The sequence below is a fragment of the Varroa jacobsoni genome, unplaced genomic scaffold (genome assembly GCF_002532875.2).
Source record: "Varroa jacobsoni isolate VJ856 unplaced genomic scaffold, vjacob_1.0 scaffold_885, whole genome shotgun sequence".
In the NCBI taxonomy this organism is placed as follows: domain Eukaryota; kingdom Metazoa; phylum Arthropoda; class Arachnida; order Mesostigmata; family Varroidae; genus Varroa; species Varroa jacobsoni.
The window spans coordinates 210,853-230,111 of NW_019213787.1; the positions used below are offsets into that span (position 1 = coordinate 210,853).

Genomic DNA, 19,259 nt, shown 5'->3' on the forward strand with positions numbered 1-19,259 from the left:
TTGTTTATCTTTACGATCTTTGAAAAACACAACCTTTCTCGAAAAACATTTATCAATCACGCATTCAATACATACGTTTATGGGCGCTTAATATATTCGTTGCCCTTACTTAATGTTCGGACAAAAAAACGTTCATAACAGGCGGTTTTTCAGAGAACGGTGCTCATGTACTCGGTCATTAGTGTACATGCAATTGAGATGAACTCACTGCCTTCCAGTTTAAGTTAAAAAAAAAAAGCGTGATTATTAGAAAATTGAATTTATCAAACAACTTACAGTAGACTCTTTTATTGTGATAGTTGTTACTACGGGCTTCAATTCTACCTTAATGTGTATTATCAATTTTTTTTTTTAAATAAAAAACCTATATAAATGCGATTTCTGCTAGTTTCCTCATAATAGGAACGTCTACATCGCAATATACAGCGGACTCACACGCAGAATAATTATGAACAAATGAGTTAACGATTACATAATTAAATAGCCACTTCCTCAGTCATTGGATAAAGTCTGCTTGTCCTGAATTGATAAGCTTCATATTGACTAGAAATACAAATCGTAGACCAGCCAGCTCAACCACGGAGTTATGATTCAATCTGAAATTATAACAAACAAAGTCAATCAGGTTCTAAATCATTCAAAATATAAACTTTTGGCAGGAAACATCATAACTACTCCGGCAAAACTAATAAGTATCAGGAGTAAAATAATGATGTCCCAAAATTAGTTTTTTAAAAAGTACCAGACCTATTCTTTGCCAGAAACATTTGAGATAGAATGACTTTTCGAAAGGTGCTGCCTGTAAAAGTTGTCAAATAAGAACAAAAGGCGAGTCCGCCTGTCTGTACCCTCTCAGTCATACGAACAATCGTCCTTGGCTCTTGGAACTATTTTGGTGGCATTTATCATCGACAGAACATAATGTGGACAATCAAATAATACAAATTAGTTATCTCAATCTAAGTGGTTATCAAATAACATATCATTAAGCCATAATAGAATATGAGTACGTTAAGGTATTATGAGATAATTAGACAATTGCAAGCGAATCCGACAGACATCAAAATTTAATAAGGTAGTTCGACTAAAAAAATTGTAAATGATCTTACGACCGAGCCTATTGGACACTGTTGCCAAACCCGATTTCTCTCCAAGGGACGCTGTTCTTGCACGTGGTTCCACCTCTCCGATTGGCGGCAGAGATTACGCCATCCCTCGTCTATAGCGATTGTACTCTTTAAGCAGGTGTTTTGTAAATAAGTTACGCAAACTGCACATGGAGTACATCATATGCATTTCCAACCTTGGAGTCAATTGCCGGGAAAGCTATTTTGTATTCAGTTTCTGCATTTTCAATATTCAGGTTATAATTCCGTAGCAGATTACACATGAAATACCATTCTTGGATGACAGAATTTTTAGATCCCAGGCTGTACTTTCCTAAAAATAAAGGCGGTCTCGTCCTGATCGCTGATCACTCTTGCGTTGATCTGCAGCACTGCAGTCTTTGTTATAGAAACGTTTGCACCCCCTACGCACTGCGCTTTCGCTTATCGCCTCTTTGCCTAATGCCTTCATATTTCCGGGAAATTTTCGTATTCCAGAAGCAAAAACTTTACTACTAAGTGTTGATTTGCGAGACTAAAAGATGTTGTCCTTCTGAACAAATTTTTGCTAAAGTAAGCTCAGTCGGTAATCACTCCTAAGTTCTTGAAACACTGGTTTATTCCGCTAGACGCGTTCGTAACAGCTTAGGAGAATCATTTTTGGTTCAGTGGTATTGTATTACATGCGTGTGCGCAAAATCCCAATAGGATCTAGTTGCTATAAAATTTTTTGACTCCTACTATACCTTATAGTAAATATGAGCCCGATTTGAAAGTTGTAAATTATTATTAGCAATATAAACTTTAGAGTTTTGATGGCATTATATAAATTATCACGTAAAGAACACTGAAAAGTTCTGCTACTGTCGCCCTAGAAACCCCCCTAGCTTACATGTATCCACACACCTGCATTTGTTTCCAGTAAGCACTGGATTCCCGTCAACATAAACGGGTCGTTTTCCTTCGTTAGCAAACACGAACTCGCCATTACTTCGAAGTTTAATTATTGCTTGACGACGCGATACCTAAATTTGAATAAAATTGTAACAATGAACAATGAACGTTCGTGTTAATGATCTCTTTCTGTTAATATTCTATAAAAAAAATAGTTGTGGTTAATATAGAAAGTAATAGGTCGTTTTAGAACGATTTGGCATCTTCTAACGGACAAACTGCGATAACAAAGTGGCTGAAGCTAACCTTGTAGGCCGGTCCCTCAAGACTAAAATCGATGTCAACTGTTACATCACGAGACGATCTGCCTAAAGAAATTTCTTTAGAGCGCATCAGGTAACGCACTAGGCGGCCCCTGAAATTACATTGAGTTTCGCTTATTTAAGGCACTGAGAAAGGAAACTGGTATTTTTAGCAGGAACAAAGGATAGTACATATGTCATGTATTGATTAAATCCATCTTGGACTCTAACGCGTACAAAACAATATTGAATAACACAACTGGTTGTTTAACTTAATTATAATGAAGAGACCTGAGAACGGCCAGCGTTTGATTGTCAAAATCTTGAGCGTGTGCCCCCGTTATGCTATCGGTAAGAGCCTGCCACAGAGGCAGCTCTGCTTCAAGCCGCTTCATTTCACGGCGAGCTGATCGCTGCAGCTGGCGTTGTTCGTAGTCCACGTCTAAATCTCGACGGCGTCTAAGATGCTATTGATTACAGGGCAAAATAATGTTTATATTAGCATATTATAGGTTTACTATGTTAAGTATCATACGCGACAAATAATTTTAATACGTAGACTGTGGACCGAGAACTTCTAACATCTTAGGCCAAAATGAACACCCGTACACAGTTGGATAAAAATAAAGCTGTCTCCTAAGAAAATAGATGTCCTGTCTGTAGCTATACTATTCTGTCTGTAGCTATATTATTTTCTAAACATGTATATCCTAGGAAATCTTATTAGTTTTATTTTTAAACAGTCCACACCTCTATGACAGAATAGGCAATTCAGAATGAATACTGTCAAATGCTAAAGGGCTATTTAGTTACAAATCTTCACCATCCTGTCGCCGTTTATGGGAGTATTTTTTTCAAAACGGTCCTCTGTTGAAAGATCTAATAAGTGTTATCCATTTTGGAATCTTCGTATGAAGGCAACTTACAGCATCACTTTGCGGATCGTTGAATTCGTCTTCGACATCAGAGAAATTTAATGGAATGCCTTTTTCTGAGGCAGCAACCGGTACGTGTTGATCCGCAAGCAAGTAATACTGTCGGAGTAATTGCCAATGCTTAAGCAGGTGTTTTGCTGTACGGCATGGCTGAAAAATCTGAAGCATTTGGCAGTAGCAAAATAGTTACATTTGGATAAAGATAATATTAACCGTCACTATAGATTTGTCTTAACGGTAAGCAAGTTTAGACTTTTGCGTACTGATAGACTAGAATAGTTGACATGATGCTAACACCTGTCAGCAAAATAAATTCTACACACCTTCCTATTGGCATCAAGCAGAGCTTGAAATTTTTGCTGAGTGGGGGCTTGATGAGCGCCCACAGATGCGAGAATTGCCTCCTCGCTGGCTGAGAACGGCATTTTTCGTTCCAAATACTCCACGGTTGAGGGATGAAGCTCATTGATAGCTTCGAATGTCCCATCTGACGACAATACTGGGTCCGAGTAGAGCAACTGCTTCCAACGATTAGTTATCTTCGTTTGCCGATGTTCAAAATAACAGCTGAATTGAGTAAAGTATCTACACTATGTTACTGATTAAGCAGGCGACAGCCTTTTTCATAGTAAATATAATTTCAGTACTATTGCGATAAGCCGAGTACCATTCTCATAAGAATGATGGACAGTCAGCATTAACATTTGTGTACTTCATACAAATTCCGTCTATGGTACCTGTTCGTACGAAAAGGCGTATGAGAACTTCGTTCCTTTATGCACCAGCTCCAGATCTCGCAATTGCATCACGGCGTTAATTAGAAGCTGGTCGTCCGATGCTCTCCATTCGTCTGGCTCTTCATCAGAATAGTCCATTAAACCATCACCACAAACGATAGACAAAAGTGGCCCAGTATTCGTTAAAACTCCGCCTTGCGGTGAGAGTGGCACTGACATTGCATAAGTTGTCACCGGCGTATCTTCCTAAAGCAGGTCCATTGGGATGTAAGTTGTTTTAGTTAATACATTAAGCCTCTTCCCTCTCACACCTTTCCACCACATCATTTGTACATTAGGTTGGAAATGCCCTCTTCCCTTTACGACATAACTATTTTTAACGACGGATTTAATGTCTTATATATATCATTAGAAACATATGGTACTTCTGTTTTAACGATAGTATCGGATTCTTTTCGAGAATTAGGCCTGGTTTCTTCTCGTAGTTCGCAACTGACGCATTGTTTGCCCTTTGGGGTTATCAGAGACAGCTCAGATCTTAATCACAACTACCTGAAGAAACACTCGAATAGACCCACAAAGCATAACCTCTTTCTAGAACATATGGCACGATTCTATGTTTAAAGTTCTTGGTTGTATAAAGATTGTAAATTCATTCTCGTTCGGCGCTTAAAAGAAAAATGTCGTAATTGTAAAACTGTTTTTTTTTTTTTATCTAAGACCCCTTTTTAACCAAAGGGTGACGTGGGCCAAGGGTCGCGCTTACACTGACAGACCAAAAGTGTATATTATCAAGAGCTACTAAAAAAATTTCCATATTTTTGCCTGGAATTGAACTTGTTGCGATTATTCCACACTGTCTGCAACGTCTAAAAGCATATCCGGTATGGCTACTAGATCCAAATCTGTGAAACTACCGGGCGATTTTCGTGTGAGTATCTGTTTTATTATTGAATCCATTGTTCTACATATATTCTCGTTAGTATATAGTAACATCTTAGAGGACATTTCTCTACGTGACAATGAGCTTAGATTCTTTAATGAAGCTTAGTAGACCCGTAATCTGACGACTGATAAGATCCAATGACACAGCATATTTTCTTGTCAACGGTGAAGCAGGTTACCACCGATCAAAGAAACTTCGACCTAAACGATCTCTAAAAAGAGACGTAGCCGTGAAATGCGAATTCATTTTTGCTATAATTACTGCACAACATCAATGGTTTATTACCAAACATGATGGAAGAGACATATCTAGATTTACGTGCTTTAGTCGTCAAGCTCCTCTGTATTAAATCGAAGGCACTAGTAACGTCGTTATGTACTAAAGTATGATCAGCAATATATAAGCTCGTGAGAATATATACAGTACAATGCATTCTGTCTTTATATCAAACCAGCGACTACCATTTGTCAAAGAAAAATGCGCGTTATGCGCGTCTTTAGCAAATACACAGGTGTTAACCCACCATAGATCTTACGTGTTCTGCCAGATACGCCTGCAGACACCGCAAAAGGTGAGATAGATTTAAAAAAATTCAAGTTTTTGGCTGAGAAATGCAGAACCGTCTACAAAGTAGTTATTGATGCGCTTATTGGAATAATGCCCCACAGATGTAAGGCTGACATCCAGAGTAAAAAGCGTTCGACGATATATCAACGCAATTTAGTATCATTAGATTAATAATTAAATGTGGCAACACTGCAACATTCGAAAAAGATCTTTAGCAGTGTTATGCATGCAAGTTCTAAAACTTCTGGCAAGGCAAAGACAAAAAAAGAGAACAAGAACGAACTCATATGTGCTTCCAAAAAGGTAATTTGCCTATGAATTAGTAGATAATTTCAAAGAGAAATCAGATAATCTTCCACCATTGTTTGAAGAAAGAACAAATGGTGTTAAACTTTTGAGAGCTGCTCCATGTTAAGCAATATTGAGCTTTAATTAAAATTACAATATATAGAATCAAACTTGGCTAAATCAGATAGGAGAAATGAACCAACTTTAACGATGGCTGCTACAGGTGCGATTGACGGCGCAGACGATTGTAGAAGAGCTGAAACTGCTTGATTTCCGCTTCTCTGGGCGCCTGCCCCGGCTCCAGCACCCAGGCTACTCTCAACAATCTCGTCGTCGAAACGGCGCCGCCTTATATGACGACCACTCCTAAAAGCGGTAAAGTGTAATCAGGAAAACAAAAAGACGTAAACCCGCTGCAAGTTTTGATGGACATTAAATAATTTCTTAATAGATAATTAATAATAGAAGACAGCATGTTAGCTACTTTAGGATTAAACAGGCAGCATACTCGTTCCAATAACTGGACGGAACAACTCAAAGCATTTTCGTTAACCCACCTTGTGGCTTCAATCGAGTCTGGGGCATCTTCGTCGTCTCGGTCTGAGGACATATTCAGTCTGATGTACCTCAAATCACTTAGGTGGTTGCTGAGATGATTGCACCTAATTTGTGTAGTACAGTTTGGTCAATAACATATTTATTTTACACACTCAAAAATATAGATTATTTATGTTCTGTAATAATGAGAGCTGAAAGACTAATACTACTAGGAAAGTGTACTTCAGTAATGTTTAACAACCACAAGTATGTATACATTTGTAAATTGAAGGATGTGCATTGTTATGGCGGAGTCTTATGCAAATAAAGCTGTAGGATTCACTAAAATCTGTAACAGTCGTTATCATAAATTCAGCTGAACTGGAGACCCACTAATCTCTTGCATACGCGATTGTCATATAATTTGATGCTAATTGCATCGATGGGATAATACCAAATAAATGAACTGAATTCAATCGCATTTTATTTTTCAAATTATAACGTTACATTACATACAAAAAGCATTTATCTTTGCAGAATCAGTATCTCGCTTTTTGCTTCGTATTTCGTATCCTCACAGATCTGAACATCGTTTTGACGTAAGCGGTTGCATTTTAAATGAAAATTCCTATTTGATCGTTTTGCAATTGATCTCAACAATAGAAATAATAATTAAGTAAAATTGTTTTAAATAAACACAGGTCTTCATTTGGATTTCATTGAGTTTATTTTATCAATAATAACTTGAAACATGTACTAATAATTCAAAATTAACGGGAAATTGTTCTGTATTTATGGAGCTCTACCCATCGACGTTTTGATCCTCTCTAAATATAAGTACGGTCATTAGATATCTAAGTTGTCATTATATAAGGGAAATGCCTGAACGATCTAATGGATAGATTGTTGATTTAGAATGTTAACTCAAATGTCAACAAGCTATATGCTCCAACAGTAATACTTAAATAAATTAAAATAAATAAAAAAATAAATAAAATAAAAACGAAAATGTATAGACGTTTGTGAGAAATATATGCCATATTATAAAACAGATTCTAGCGCAATCGATTGCTTCGAAACTGGTCATTCGGTTTATTTAAAAGCCAAGTACAATATAGCAGTCTAGGTTTTCAGTTCTCCTTTGATTTTTTCCTTTAATTTAAAGAATTCCGTACAAAATTACTGGTATGCGGATTGCACACATATAAGAAAACCTTTATAATAATAAATCACAGTATTTTCCACTAACCTTTATTAAGAACAGCAACAACTGGCATACTTACGTTGTCGAAGCGCAAGTACACAAAATGTTTATAAGGTAACTCTTTCCCACAGTCCGACAAAGTAATCTAACTAACGTTATTAGCAATAATTAAATAAATGCCACTGCACGATTCCAAACAACCATGTTATACTATTATGCCCCGTTCAGAAAAATAGAACTGTTCAGCCAAACGCTAAATAACAGGTAAAAACACGTATCTGCTTTTCTCTGAAAGCGTGTGTGGGATTCTCAGAGATAGCAATGTTTTGCGCCCTCTTTTAACAAGGGTACTGAAACTTTTTTTATCTGCCTTAAAGATCTGTAGGGCAATTATTTGAGAATCCTCTTTACTGGTTTATCTAAGGAAGTTGAGCGTATAGGGCTGTACGGCACAAGGCAAATTAATTTGAGAGTAAATAGCTATATTTTTTATGTTAAAGGCTGCCCACTGAGATGATGATTGAAGATGACGTCAAGCACAGCAGGCTTATTTTTTCTTGTTTTGACTTGCAATGGTTGTACTTCTAATCTTGCGCTAGAGCTACTTCGAGAAACAGTATGAAACTTCGCTCCTAAAAATCACCGTCTCCATTTGACCGGCTTAGCTAAAAAACGAATTGTAAACGTATTTCAACCTAATTGAACATAATCTTTCGAACTGAAAACAGATTTTTACTTATCAACAGATGTGATGGTGTGAATAACATGTATTAAAAATTTGTTGCTTAACCAGTTCTCCAGACACCCGAGGTGGACTCTAATTCGTCAGGGCGGAGGAGTCGAAATCATTGTACAAGGATTTTATCAACCTCTTTTCATGTCGCCACATTATTCCGTAAAATCGACGAAGAATAGTTTAGGCTGAAATTTTGACAAGATTGAAGTCTGATTTCCGGAACGTTCGTTCGATCTTATCAAAGGCCAATTTTCAATTATTGGGATGCGACTTGCCCCAATTTTCTACCTTAGTGGACTATTCTGCCTTATTACACTGTTTGTCGACCCCCTAACAATCACTAGCTAACATTAGTAACTTTTGCAATATATATATGTAGCTCAAACATTTAGCCTGCTGTTATAAGTTATTACAATGAGCAAGAACAAATTTTGCCGTACGATATTCCACATATATTTTACAGCTGTTTACTTTTACTGAACCCTTGAGTCCCATTTGAACAAGAACTTGTCATAATAGTTAGTCCCAGATAGCCGGCTGTATTTTTAAAATAGCTCAGTAGAGCTCGATCTCGACTACAGAATTAATAGTGCGTTGGTATCTAACGTAATCAATACATATCAACTAGTCAAATCATGTTACGTGGTAATTGTAAACTTAAATTTTTTGACGTTTTGTGATAATCAGTAGCCCCGTATATATTAGGTTGTGTAAAGCCATTGCTTTATCCAGACGTTGATACTACGGGTGAGGGAATCTCATATGATGAAGCAAGCTGATCGCTGAAGGTGTGCAAAATTATTAATAATAATTTTCAAAACCTTCACGGGAGGAGGAGGACGGGCTCCACAAAATTAATCTGCCCTCCATGTCATACTCCCACCTAACTACATAAAATTAATCTTATAAATCATTATGTTAGGTTCAGAGCTAGTGTTGCCAATGTACCATAGTTACTAAAATCATTGCTCGGAATGAAATTGTAAACAATAACTATGTGGTTTCACGAGTGTGGTACATTTGCACTTCGTTTTTAGTTAATGTATGTTATTATGCAATTGTCTTTGTGTTCGTTAAGTTGTTATTATTCAATCGTATTGTGCTAGATGGCTTTTGATGGCAATTTTTCTTAACTAATGCGTCTTCGAATGTCTTATATCTTCAGAAATTATGCATTGGCCGCGACTTATCTGTCGGAGATGTTGCTCTGTCGCTGGCACCTTTCCGCAGAGTTTTTGCGTTAACTGGTGTTCTATTTGACCTGAGCCTTGTTTAAGTATTAGGGAGAAAACAACGTACAAAGCAGCATACGCTAAATTTGAAAAACAAGTGAGTATTATTCTCAAACAAATACGAATCCCATTTATTAGGCTTCCAGCTTTTAGTTAATGAAAGCCTGGTGCCTGTTTAGCTGATTTCGCAAGCGTGCAGGCAAAACTGATTTAGTTAGAAATATTCTTGTATATAGAACTTGGTAAGAACCCTGTAGTTCAATAACTGATTGGACGAACCCGAAATACAGCGTGTACCTCAACATTTGTCCCTTTTTAAATATCGTGGCCGAATCCGGCTTGGGAATAATGACCTTGACATGTCTCACGCATATTTTCTTGAAGTCGTTTTTCTATTCACATGCGGATTGTATCTCCACAGACCGTGGGGTTGAATATATCTTGAAAATGGATTTTCAATGTTCAATATACACGTAATATGAGCTCCAGAATTGGCCAGGCTAAAATTCAACGGCAGTGTATACCTAGGTATGTGCTCATTGGAAATTGATTTGTAATGCTTTATATTAGGGATACGACCGATATAAACCCCTTTACGAACCCCTAACACTCCCGTTGTTAGCATAAAAGATTCTCTCTTGCTGTGTTGCAACGCGTGAGACTAGTTGTACATGTTATGAGATCGGTACACTGCAAAACGTACAGAAGCCTGTAATATTGGATCAATAATTTAAGCTCGGAGTACTTAAGCTCACTAAATTTTTGCCCTATCAAATACTGTATGGTTCCAAGTTCAGGCGAATACTAGAGAGAAAACACTCACGAGAGAGTATAAAAAACTAGATTTACTAAAATAATTAAATTCCGTGTCCTAGTTTCAGTATAGCAGTGAACCTGAACAGCCATTGAAATGGCTTCCGGCCGTTTCGGCCGTTATGATAGGACTCTGAGTACAAAATAAATAGATAAAGTCGAAATTCTATAGCCAAGTTTCATATGTGTACATTTTAAGTAAACATTATTCATCATGCGATATACTATCCCTTAATAATTTGTAATGTTCCGGTTAATACACAGGCAGTATTGTTTAAGGTTTTTATGGCCCAAAATATCTCGGTGGATAAGGAGATGATATGATATCATCAGCCTGGTCTAAAAATCCTGCGCGCTGAGCTGGTAACAATAATCCAAATAATGCTGAACAATAACTGAATTATCAATCAGCTGGGGACCGAACCGCTTTTCATAGTTATGAGTTCAACGCCTTTCACATCCTAGCAAATAAGCACAGGTGCGATAGTACGTATCGTTCTGCAGAGCTGATTGCACTTTGTGACAATTTAAACTACTTCGATGTTGTAGGAAAGAGTCACTAACCAGCTTTAAAATTAATAATAAGACGAGCTTTCTAAGCATTCTTCTTCTCTCTTCATATACTTATTTTTATCTCGGTCATATAGTTCTGATGCTGCAGTTAGATGATGTTTGCTTTTTCTGCGTCAAATTCTGCTCTTGGCTTTACCGTTTACGTTCATCGCGCTTTAACCATGTAGCTCATATGCCTAGGACGCGAATCGTTTCGAAAGAATTTGAAAAGTGTGCCAGGTGGGTTGATTAAGCTGAGTTACGAAACGTAAGCTAAGCAAGCTAAGTATCGCTAACTTCATAAGTTGGCACAGAGAATATCGGTCTAAAGAACGAAACATTACCAATCCGCTGGCGGAACATTTTACCAAGTTTGGCTAATTGCTTCAGGGCCAAATATTCCAATTGAGCATTTGCAAACAAAACCATTTGCGGTACCGTTGAATTTGATTGATTTTGCAAATCATATCAATAGGACCAGAAGACGATGGTCTAAGTTCGACGCTGTCCCGTATCGTTATTTAGGCTATTATTACGTTTTGTTGTTTGCGTCCCTAACGGGTTACTTAGAGAATTTCTCTATATGTTCTCTCCAGTCCTTTGTTCAAGTTTTTCGCTTTCCGAACCGCAGCACAGAATTAATTGAAGTCTATGTTTTAAACGTAACCAATTCACTTACACGGAAAAGGAAGTTGATCTGATGCGAAGCGAATAATGGAGACGCAGTTGCGGGAATAGTTATCGATATAGCCTAGGCCTATAACGTAACAACTTTTCATAATATTGCTTCGTTTAAGTTTGAGTGACGGAACTTACACGTATTAAGGCTTAAAAATAATAGAAACAAAGGTGGTTATCTTCAAAGTTGTTCAGTCCAGCATATCTAAATCGAGAGCGACAGCACAATATAGTGTAACGATGTCTCTACGCTTCCGTCGATTACCTCTTTGGATTTTCTTTTACAAGAAAACATGAAATCAAATTGAAGAAAAAGGACACGTTATTGTTTCAGCATATTATTTCAGCTAGACTGTATGTTTCTCGTCTATGTAATTTTCCATGTTTATCATAGATCCATGGAACCTCTCTTCAGTTATTGACGTTTTACGTAATAAGTGATGTACAACCGAGGACTCTAATATTCATAGTTATGCTTTGAGAATCATTTTTGATTTTAAATAATTTTCTTTTTTTCCGCTAGAGCTGCAGAGTAGTATGTGTCACAAAATCTGCGGCAGTAGGTAGAAGTATCGATATAACTGTTACAACTATATAGTTCTCTGCGAATGCTGTAGCTTGAAATGGGCTTTTTCTCCGTTGGGCTTTGAAGACATTATAATGAGGTAATTTTTCTCAAATCGTCATATCGGGTAGTTTCAGACAAAAATTTACATACAGAAAGTGCTAAAAAAATCTTCCTGTATAAACCTATAATTTTTCAAACAACGTATATTTTCAATCACGTTAATCGAGTCAGCTCTTTGCGCACTCAATTTCTTACACACCTTAAATTCAAAAAAGGAGCAAACAAAAGTTTCCGTGTTCAGCGTATCACATTGGGTTAAAATGACAGTAACCCAAAAGGAAACCCATTTTTACGGACTACTAGACAGTCACAACGATGGTAGGCGGCAGATATGGAAAGATATGTTTTCAACTAGCGAAGTATTTACGGAAAAAAATTGGACTACATTGAGGTAGCTTAAGTATAAAAACGCGCAGTTCAAGGTAGATCTATTTGTTGCTCATTAAGCAACCTATTCGTTAAGCGTAATGACGTCAATAACATCCTCATTAAACTACACTTACAAAAATTACGAATGCTCTTTTAGTGTTAAATCCCAGATGATCTCTTTGGCATCTTAAATATAAGGGATAAATAAAAAAAAAAAGTGAGGCGCGCAACGAAATACGAGCTGATACCGTGCGAAGACAAATATGCGGCCTTTACGTTATGGCCTTACGTTATTAAGCTATGGAAGGTTTGCAAGCATCAGTGGATAGTGAGAGAACATATGCTGAAATGTACACTAACCATCAAACAGCTATCAATCAGCAATCAAACAAGGGATAAAATATTACAGTAGAGAACTTATTCATCGCAGCTACTCAGGCCAGATGGAACACTGACAACTCTAGACATTAAGAAAGCGGAATAGAACTGAGACAGAATTTTCGCGAACAGTTCCGCATCGATCAGAGTACGTAAGTCGACATAACGAAAATGTGTAGCCGCACTGCACGTAAGCTTTTCAGCACGTGGGCGCGATACACATACAAGGAACTGAGATAGATTTACTAGCCTAGATGTGTTCCAACTCCGCTTAAGTTGGTTACGTGCATATACTGATTATTTTGACATGTTGTTGAACGACAAAATTTTAGCAATTTAGCGTCGTTTCAGAAATTATGAACGCCATGCGTAGGTACCTAATTACTCTACTATTACTGCAGCTGTTAGAAATTCAATATAAAAAAGACAAATCTTTAAACAACTTCGAATACTTTGGTGTCATATATTTTATATGATAAATTGTTATATCTTCTGTCGATTTATGGAGTTAGTGCTTGAGTTCCCACATAACGAAAGAACTAGCTGCAGCTTTAGTCATTCGAAGTTAAAATGATTTATGTCTTGACTTAAGCATGTACAATCGGCTCGAAGTTCTTCTAATCGACCTGCAAGGGGCCTGCGAAGTTCTTACTCCTCTCGGCTTGATAAAAACAACCGCAGCTCAGTGATGAAGCACGCCTCGCCAGTAATATTATGAAATTCACCCAAAAATTAAATGCCTCCGGTCAAGCGTGTTTTATGTAAAATCAATTTTTTCAAGATCGCACACCATACGGGTATCAATGAAATATAACACACTAATAACAGGAGGCAAGAATGCTATAGGTGTTCCGAGAAGCGCGTTTAGCGAGATGTATAATTGAGACAGACAATCAAGTGATACAGTTAACAGCTTATAGCAGAAAACGAACAGCGACAGAAAACGACGTTCAAGCTCGTGTAATATTATGCGGGCCATTACGAAACCGCATATTACACAACAGAGATCGTGAATAAAGGAGCCGAAGGTGAAACTACGTAAACAAAATGTTTTCCATTGAAAATTGTCTCTTCCAGCCATTTTGAAGTACTTCTGGTGGTGATGCGAACAACTAGTGATCCCCAGGTCACCGTTTAGAAAAACCCGGTGCCGAGGTACGTATTGCACTGATACGTGCGCGGCTTCTGCCGTCCGGACATCTATAATAAGGTTAGCATGTTCGCAGAGATTTTTCAGCTAAATCGCTTTCTATAGATATGTTCGCACCTGGGAGTAAATCGCCAGCTTGCTAGAGTTCACAATAGATTTAGCATCCTTAGCGCATTAACAAATACACATAGTCTAGAGGCGCTTTTACAAGCTGTTATAGTTGAGTTCTTTGGTTTGAAATCATGCTCCTCTTTTATAATCGTTGTTGTGGAAAACAATAAGGGGCTGCAACGACCGTGGACTAAATTTGATTTACATTTGTAGAACTGCACAGACGGTCGATGAGTTCAAAAGAAATTAAGTACATCCTGTTTCTGCCATTTGAAGGCAGCTTGGAAGTGTAGTACTCCTGTGGTAAAATTGCAATCAGTTAAAGGGAATGATACAGCTTTTATGTCATCGAAAGCAACGTGTGGCCAGTTATGGTTTTTCTTGCTTCATTTCAGTGAATCGCTGTTCATTTATACGGTTTTAGGTCCTTCTTTTTTATACTCAATGAGGCGGTAATAACCTTGTCGGAGTCGACTAGGCGCACGCGTGCAATGACAACCACTTAACTTGAATAATTTTTCTTAAGTGAAGCATTCGGGTTCAAACTGGAGCTATGTCATTTATCTTTTCAATAAGAGCTCGGATGAAAGCTTTACAGATAAACATAAACGTCGTTGATAAATGACACCAGCAGCATAACCATATGTAGTATTAGGTTATTTTCGAATGCGTACTGGCTAACCTAGCTAAGCGCCAAAAATAGCTCTTAAGCTGTTCGAGTATTCCTTAATTGATCCAGGCATTAATTAATTAAGGTCAGCAGCAAGCATGACATTATATGCCTTTTCAGGAAAATGTAAAAATGTTGGAAAAAATCTCTTTAACAAATGTTGTCGATCTTCATTTAAATATGTGTATATAGCCTTAGTTACCTAAGTTAGTTATTAAGAATCAAGAATTAATTTAATTAAGAATTGGATCATTGCTGTCAGAGTTCACAGGCTTTTCACCACTGAAGGCTTCCTTCGCCTGCTCTGCGCTAGATAGTAAACTGTGGTTAGTATTGTTAGGATGTGTCATTGCGTACTAGTTAATGGTTACTGCTTACTTGGCTCCTCAACGTTGTTTACTCCCTTGATACTGGTCAAGCGAGTGATGTCTGATTTCTTGGAGGAATCCTAAAACGAAGTGGCTTTACACCGAGTCCCTTCGTTTGAGGACTCGCAAACGTTAAATGTGAAAAGTGTCTGTTTAAAGAGCACCTCAATCACGGGGTCACCATCCTCTTTCATCAATACAAACACAGTATGGTAAGACGTACTACATTTGATGTCGAATAAACTAGAATTTTTTAAGAAAATTATTCAATTAGAACAGCTTTATGTTCTGTTCGTCGAAGCAAATTTTTAGAAATGTAGAATTAAATCAAAGGGAGCGGGTATTATCCTCTATTGTGATATTATTTTGTTAATGGTTTTGTGGTCTATATGAAGTCATTTAGTATATTTTTCCGATTATTATCTCTAGTCTTTGTATGAGCCGTGAGCTACACCGCGCTTAAGTCTAACAGTGACGTATTTGTATTTACTTATTTCGAATGAAACGATGCACTCTGATTATCTTTAAAGAAATCATTCAAGAGTATCCCAGTGTTCACTATACACAGTATTCATAAGCACAGGCTCACTTGCAGGAGGTATCGATGATACGAGAGGGATGATAACACGAAGCATTTTGGATGTTTAGAAAATCTTTACTACTAAACAGCCATTTTAACCTGTAAATTAGGTGCTGGATCAGACGACATCATCAAAGCTCTAACAGATTTTCTGATTAGATGCTTAACTTTTCATTTTAGCACTATCGCAGCGTTGCAAATTTTTTTTTAGTTGGCATAAGCGGGATGCTTGCCTTTGCTAATGATCTCTAAAGATCTGTGCACTAAATTGGCACTGGTCTTCGAATTTCGGCCACAGTAGTTTTTATTGACACTTGTGGTTTTCTTCCTGCTGTGGGCCTTCTGTCCGTGCTTATCGATCCTGGTTTTTAGTAAATCAGAAGTGACAACGGAAATCAATACAAAAATATGAAAAAATGATCATCAATAAATATATTTATATTGTTTATTGAAAATAAGATAATACAAATTCGAAAATATATTACGCATAAAAATCTTACAAATAAATAAATAGCAAAATTATTAAAAATATTTATGCATGGTACTGATAGTTGGATTTTGAGTAATAATTTATATATATATATATATATATATATATATTATTATTATAGATTATTCAGCTCTTAACGAATAAAGAGTTAAATGAATTAAATGAAATATAGTTAAATTATGTTTTAATTAAAGGAGAAAATATTGATTTTGAAAAAAATGTTTGCTCTTTCCAATGAGGTTCAGCCAGATGAATCGATTTTAGAGAAATGAACCCCTTTTTTACACTTCTGTTCTCGTAATAAAGGAGCTTCTTCACGCGTGATTGCAACATAACCTCTTCGTTGACAACTTATATGGCCTCTCACATTGCTCGTTACTCTTGTCAACGGTAGATAATGAAGTTGTTTAAGTAGTGCACGTTTATAATAGCATGGTAGCTTCGGTCCAAATATAAATAACCTTCTGCGTCTAATGAGGTCCAATAAACTTATCATATACGTAATTGAGGTTTGCTCCATCTTATTTTCTTGAACTATGTTGGAATCTGCCTGTGGTCTCTCTATATATATAACTAGTCATATGATTAGATTAGCATAATTCTAAATAAAAACAACCGTTCTATAATGAGACGTTTTAAATCTTGCGATCGTTTCACAAAAGTCTGATACGCATACATAGTGTATCAATCGACAACAAATACCTATAATGCAGCGGTCTCCACTGTATTTTGTAGATATTGAAATGCCAAATTGCAATGCATCGACATAGTAGTTGAAGAATAAAATCGCTAATAACATCATGTTTCACTACTCGAGTAAGAAGCTTGGTGGTTCCAAAATGCTTATAGTGTTCTGAAAAATAGTGACCTTACCGGCAAATGTGGATGTCAGTTCTAGTGAGCCAGTTTGTTGCTTTAAAAGTTGCTCCCAAAAAGCGACGCTGATAGAGCTCGTATAGGCCTACAACCCGCACAAAACCATTTCCTTAATCAACCCTGGGCTTGAAGTGCTTCACTATTTCCGTCTCCTTGTACACTTCTACAATAACTATGCAGTTCCTTTAGTCACACAGCCTTCAAACATGTGTGTATCTGGTATTGCTAGTACAGCCATTGTAAGTCCTGTATGAACCGCACCCTAAGGCAGAGCCTACTAACCTATAATTTCAAACTAGCACAGTTATTTAATTTCTTATATTATCTTTAAAACGGCTGCAACGATTTAATTACTTTTAAATGTTTGACTTGGCCCAATATGAAAACACTATACTACAAGAGACAAATGTAGCAAATATCTGCTTTATGCAAAAGTAATTAAAAAATTTGCTATAGACTCGAAATGGCCTACCCTAAGGATGGTTCAAAGAACATTGATGCTGGCATAGGGCGAGAGGTTAAAAAAAGGACAATCTTTTCCTCGGATACCTTTTAACGCTAAAAATGCCTTCATTTAATAAGTGGGGGCGTGATCATGCTGGCTTTCAAAGGTACAGGCATATCGCTCTACCTCGCATACCTAGAGCATATTGTTACCTGTATATAATACCTGGAACGAGAGTGTTTAATACAGCAAAGATTCGGCCGTTCTTCAAATAATCGATTCTTCTTCGATTCGACTTTTAAAGACGCTCGTGTACCTATCTACCTATGAGAGAAGGTTAGGTAGCTCAACGTTTGCGTCTGCGTACAGGGCCTGCGAGCTTTATCTATATAGAGTATGTAGCGAAAAGAAGCCTTTACCGGTAAGAGTCAATAATGAAAAGAATAGTAGCCGAAATCTTCTAGTAGCAATAGCTGAGTCTCTGCTTTGTGGACGCCCTTGCGGCATGAATCTGCCTAGAGTGAGCAATCGACTTCGTCACCTAAGGTGAAGACCTACATATTTAAGCATTTTAAATCTCAATTTGAAGTGTTGAAAATTTGCTAAACGAAAAGTACAGAGGAAAAGTTTGATAATGTGAGATTTGAAAAATTTAAATAAAAAACAAAGGATAAAAAGTGAATCGCAAAGTCAATAAGTAATAACTAGAAAGTGTAACAATAGAAACAAATAAAACATATCTCTCAAATGTTATTTTTTTTGGCTTTTTTTCGATATTTCTGCCTCAAATGGTTCTTGGTAAATTTTCAATTTAGGTGTTTTTTTTAAATAAGTTCTCTGGAACCGTTTTTATCGTTTTTTTTTTTGTCTTCTAACTGTTGTGTCTGTAGATAATACTTAAACGCGATTTTCCCGCGTGTTTGCTGCCACTAAATGGAATATGAAAATAGGATTTTAAATACCGAATTTTTGCATTATAAGGTACAGCCTCGAGCCGGAAGGTCATCGCAAACTTGTTTCAACGTGGCTTACAATGTTATATAACTATAGATCAATGCCGTCTGATGTCGTATGAGGTTCTTTGGATATTTGAGAAAATCTACTTTACGACAAACAGACGATACCGGCATTTGAAAAGGCCAAGAAAGAAACTCTGAATAAAAATATACTTTGCTGCAGTAAAAGTAAATTGTAATTGAACCTACCGGCTTTGAAATACAAACATCCATTTGAATTGGCCACTTCCTGTGTCCTGCATGTACCGGGGGCCAATGTAAATTTGATTCATTTTTCTACGGTTACAATTTCCGTCATCCTCACCAGGAAATTAGGTTTAAAAGAAATTTAAAAAATGATTTTGTGCTATAATGGTACTTTTAGTAGACAAATTAAAAGCTTTAAAAAAAGCGTGTTTTGTCGACTCGCAGAAACTATGGCATCTTTATAAATAAGGTATGATGAGTAAAGTGAGATAATCAACTGCCTTAACTAAATAAAATCGGTGGACATTTTTGATTATCTTCGAAGAACCTTCGTGCAGAAACTGACTAATAGTTTGGAATTGAGCACCTCACCTATCCGGACTTATTTCGGTGTATTTTTGAACTTTTGAGTTTCCAAGATTTTTTACTTACTAACAATTCACATTAAAATTTGTCTATTATTAC

At 36.8% G+C, this 19,259-nt stretch overlaps 1 protein-coding gene across 1 annotated transcript; it reads right to left on the reverse strand.

Annotated features, from left to right (window-relative positions):
* Positions 1 to 243: 243 nt before the first annotated feature.
* Positions 244 to 17,252, reverse strand: Rcd5 (microspherule protein Rcd5). The gene is made up of 10 exons (XM_022840771.2): positions 17,145 to 17,252; positions 6,333 to 6,437; positions 5,979 to 6,141; positions 3,975 to 4,220; positions 3,561 to 3,776; positions 3,229 to 3,396; positions 2,594 to 2,769; positions 2,307 to 2,415; positions 2,013 to 2,131; positions 244 to 596 (listed from the first exon to the last, which is right to left on the reverse strand). Exons 2-10 carry the CDS (start codon positions 6,383 to 6,385, stop codon positions 497 to 499), a joined length of 1,350 nt encoding a protein of 449 aa, XP_022696506.1. The 5' UTR covers positions 6,386 to 6,437; positions 17,145 to 17,252; the 3' UTR covers positions 244 to 496.
* Positions 17,253 to 19,259: the final 2,007 nt, after the last annotated feature.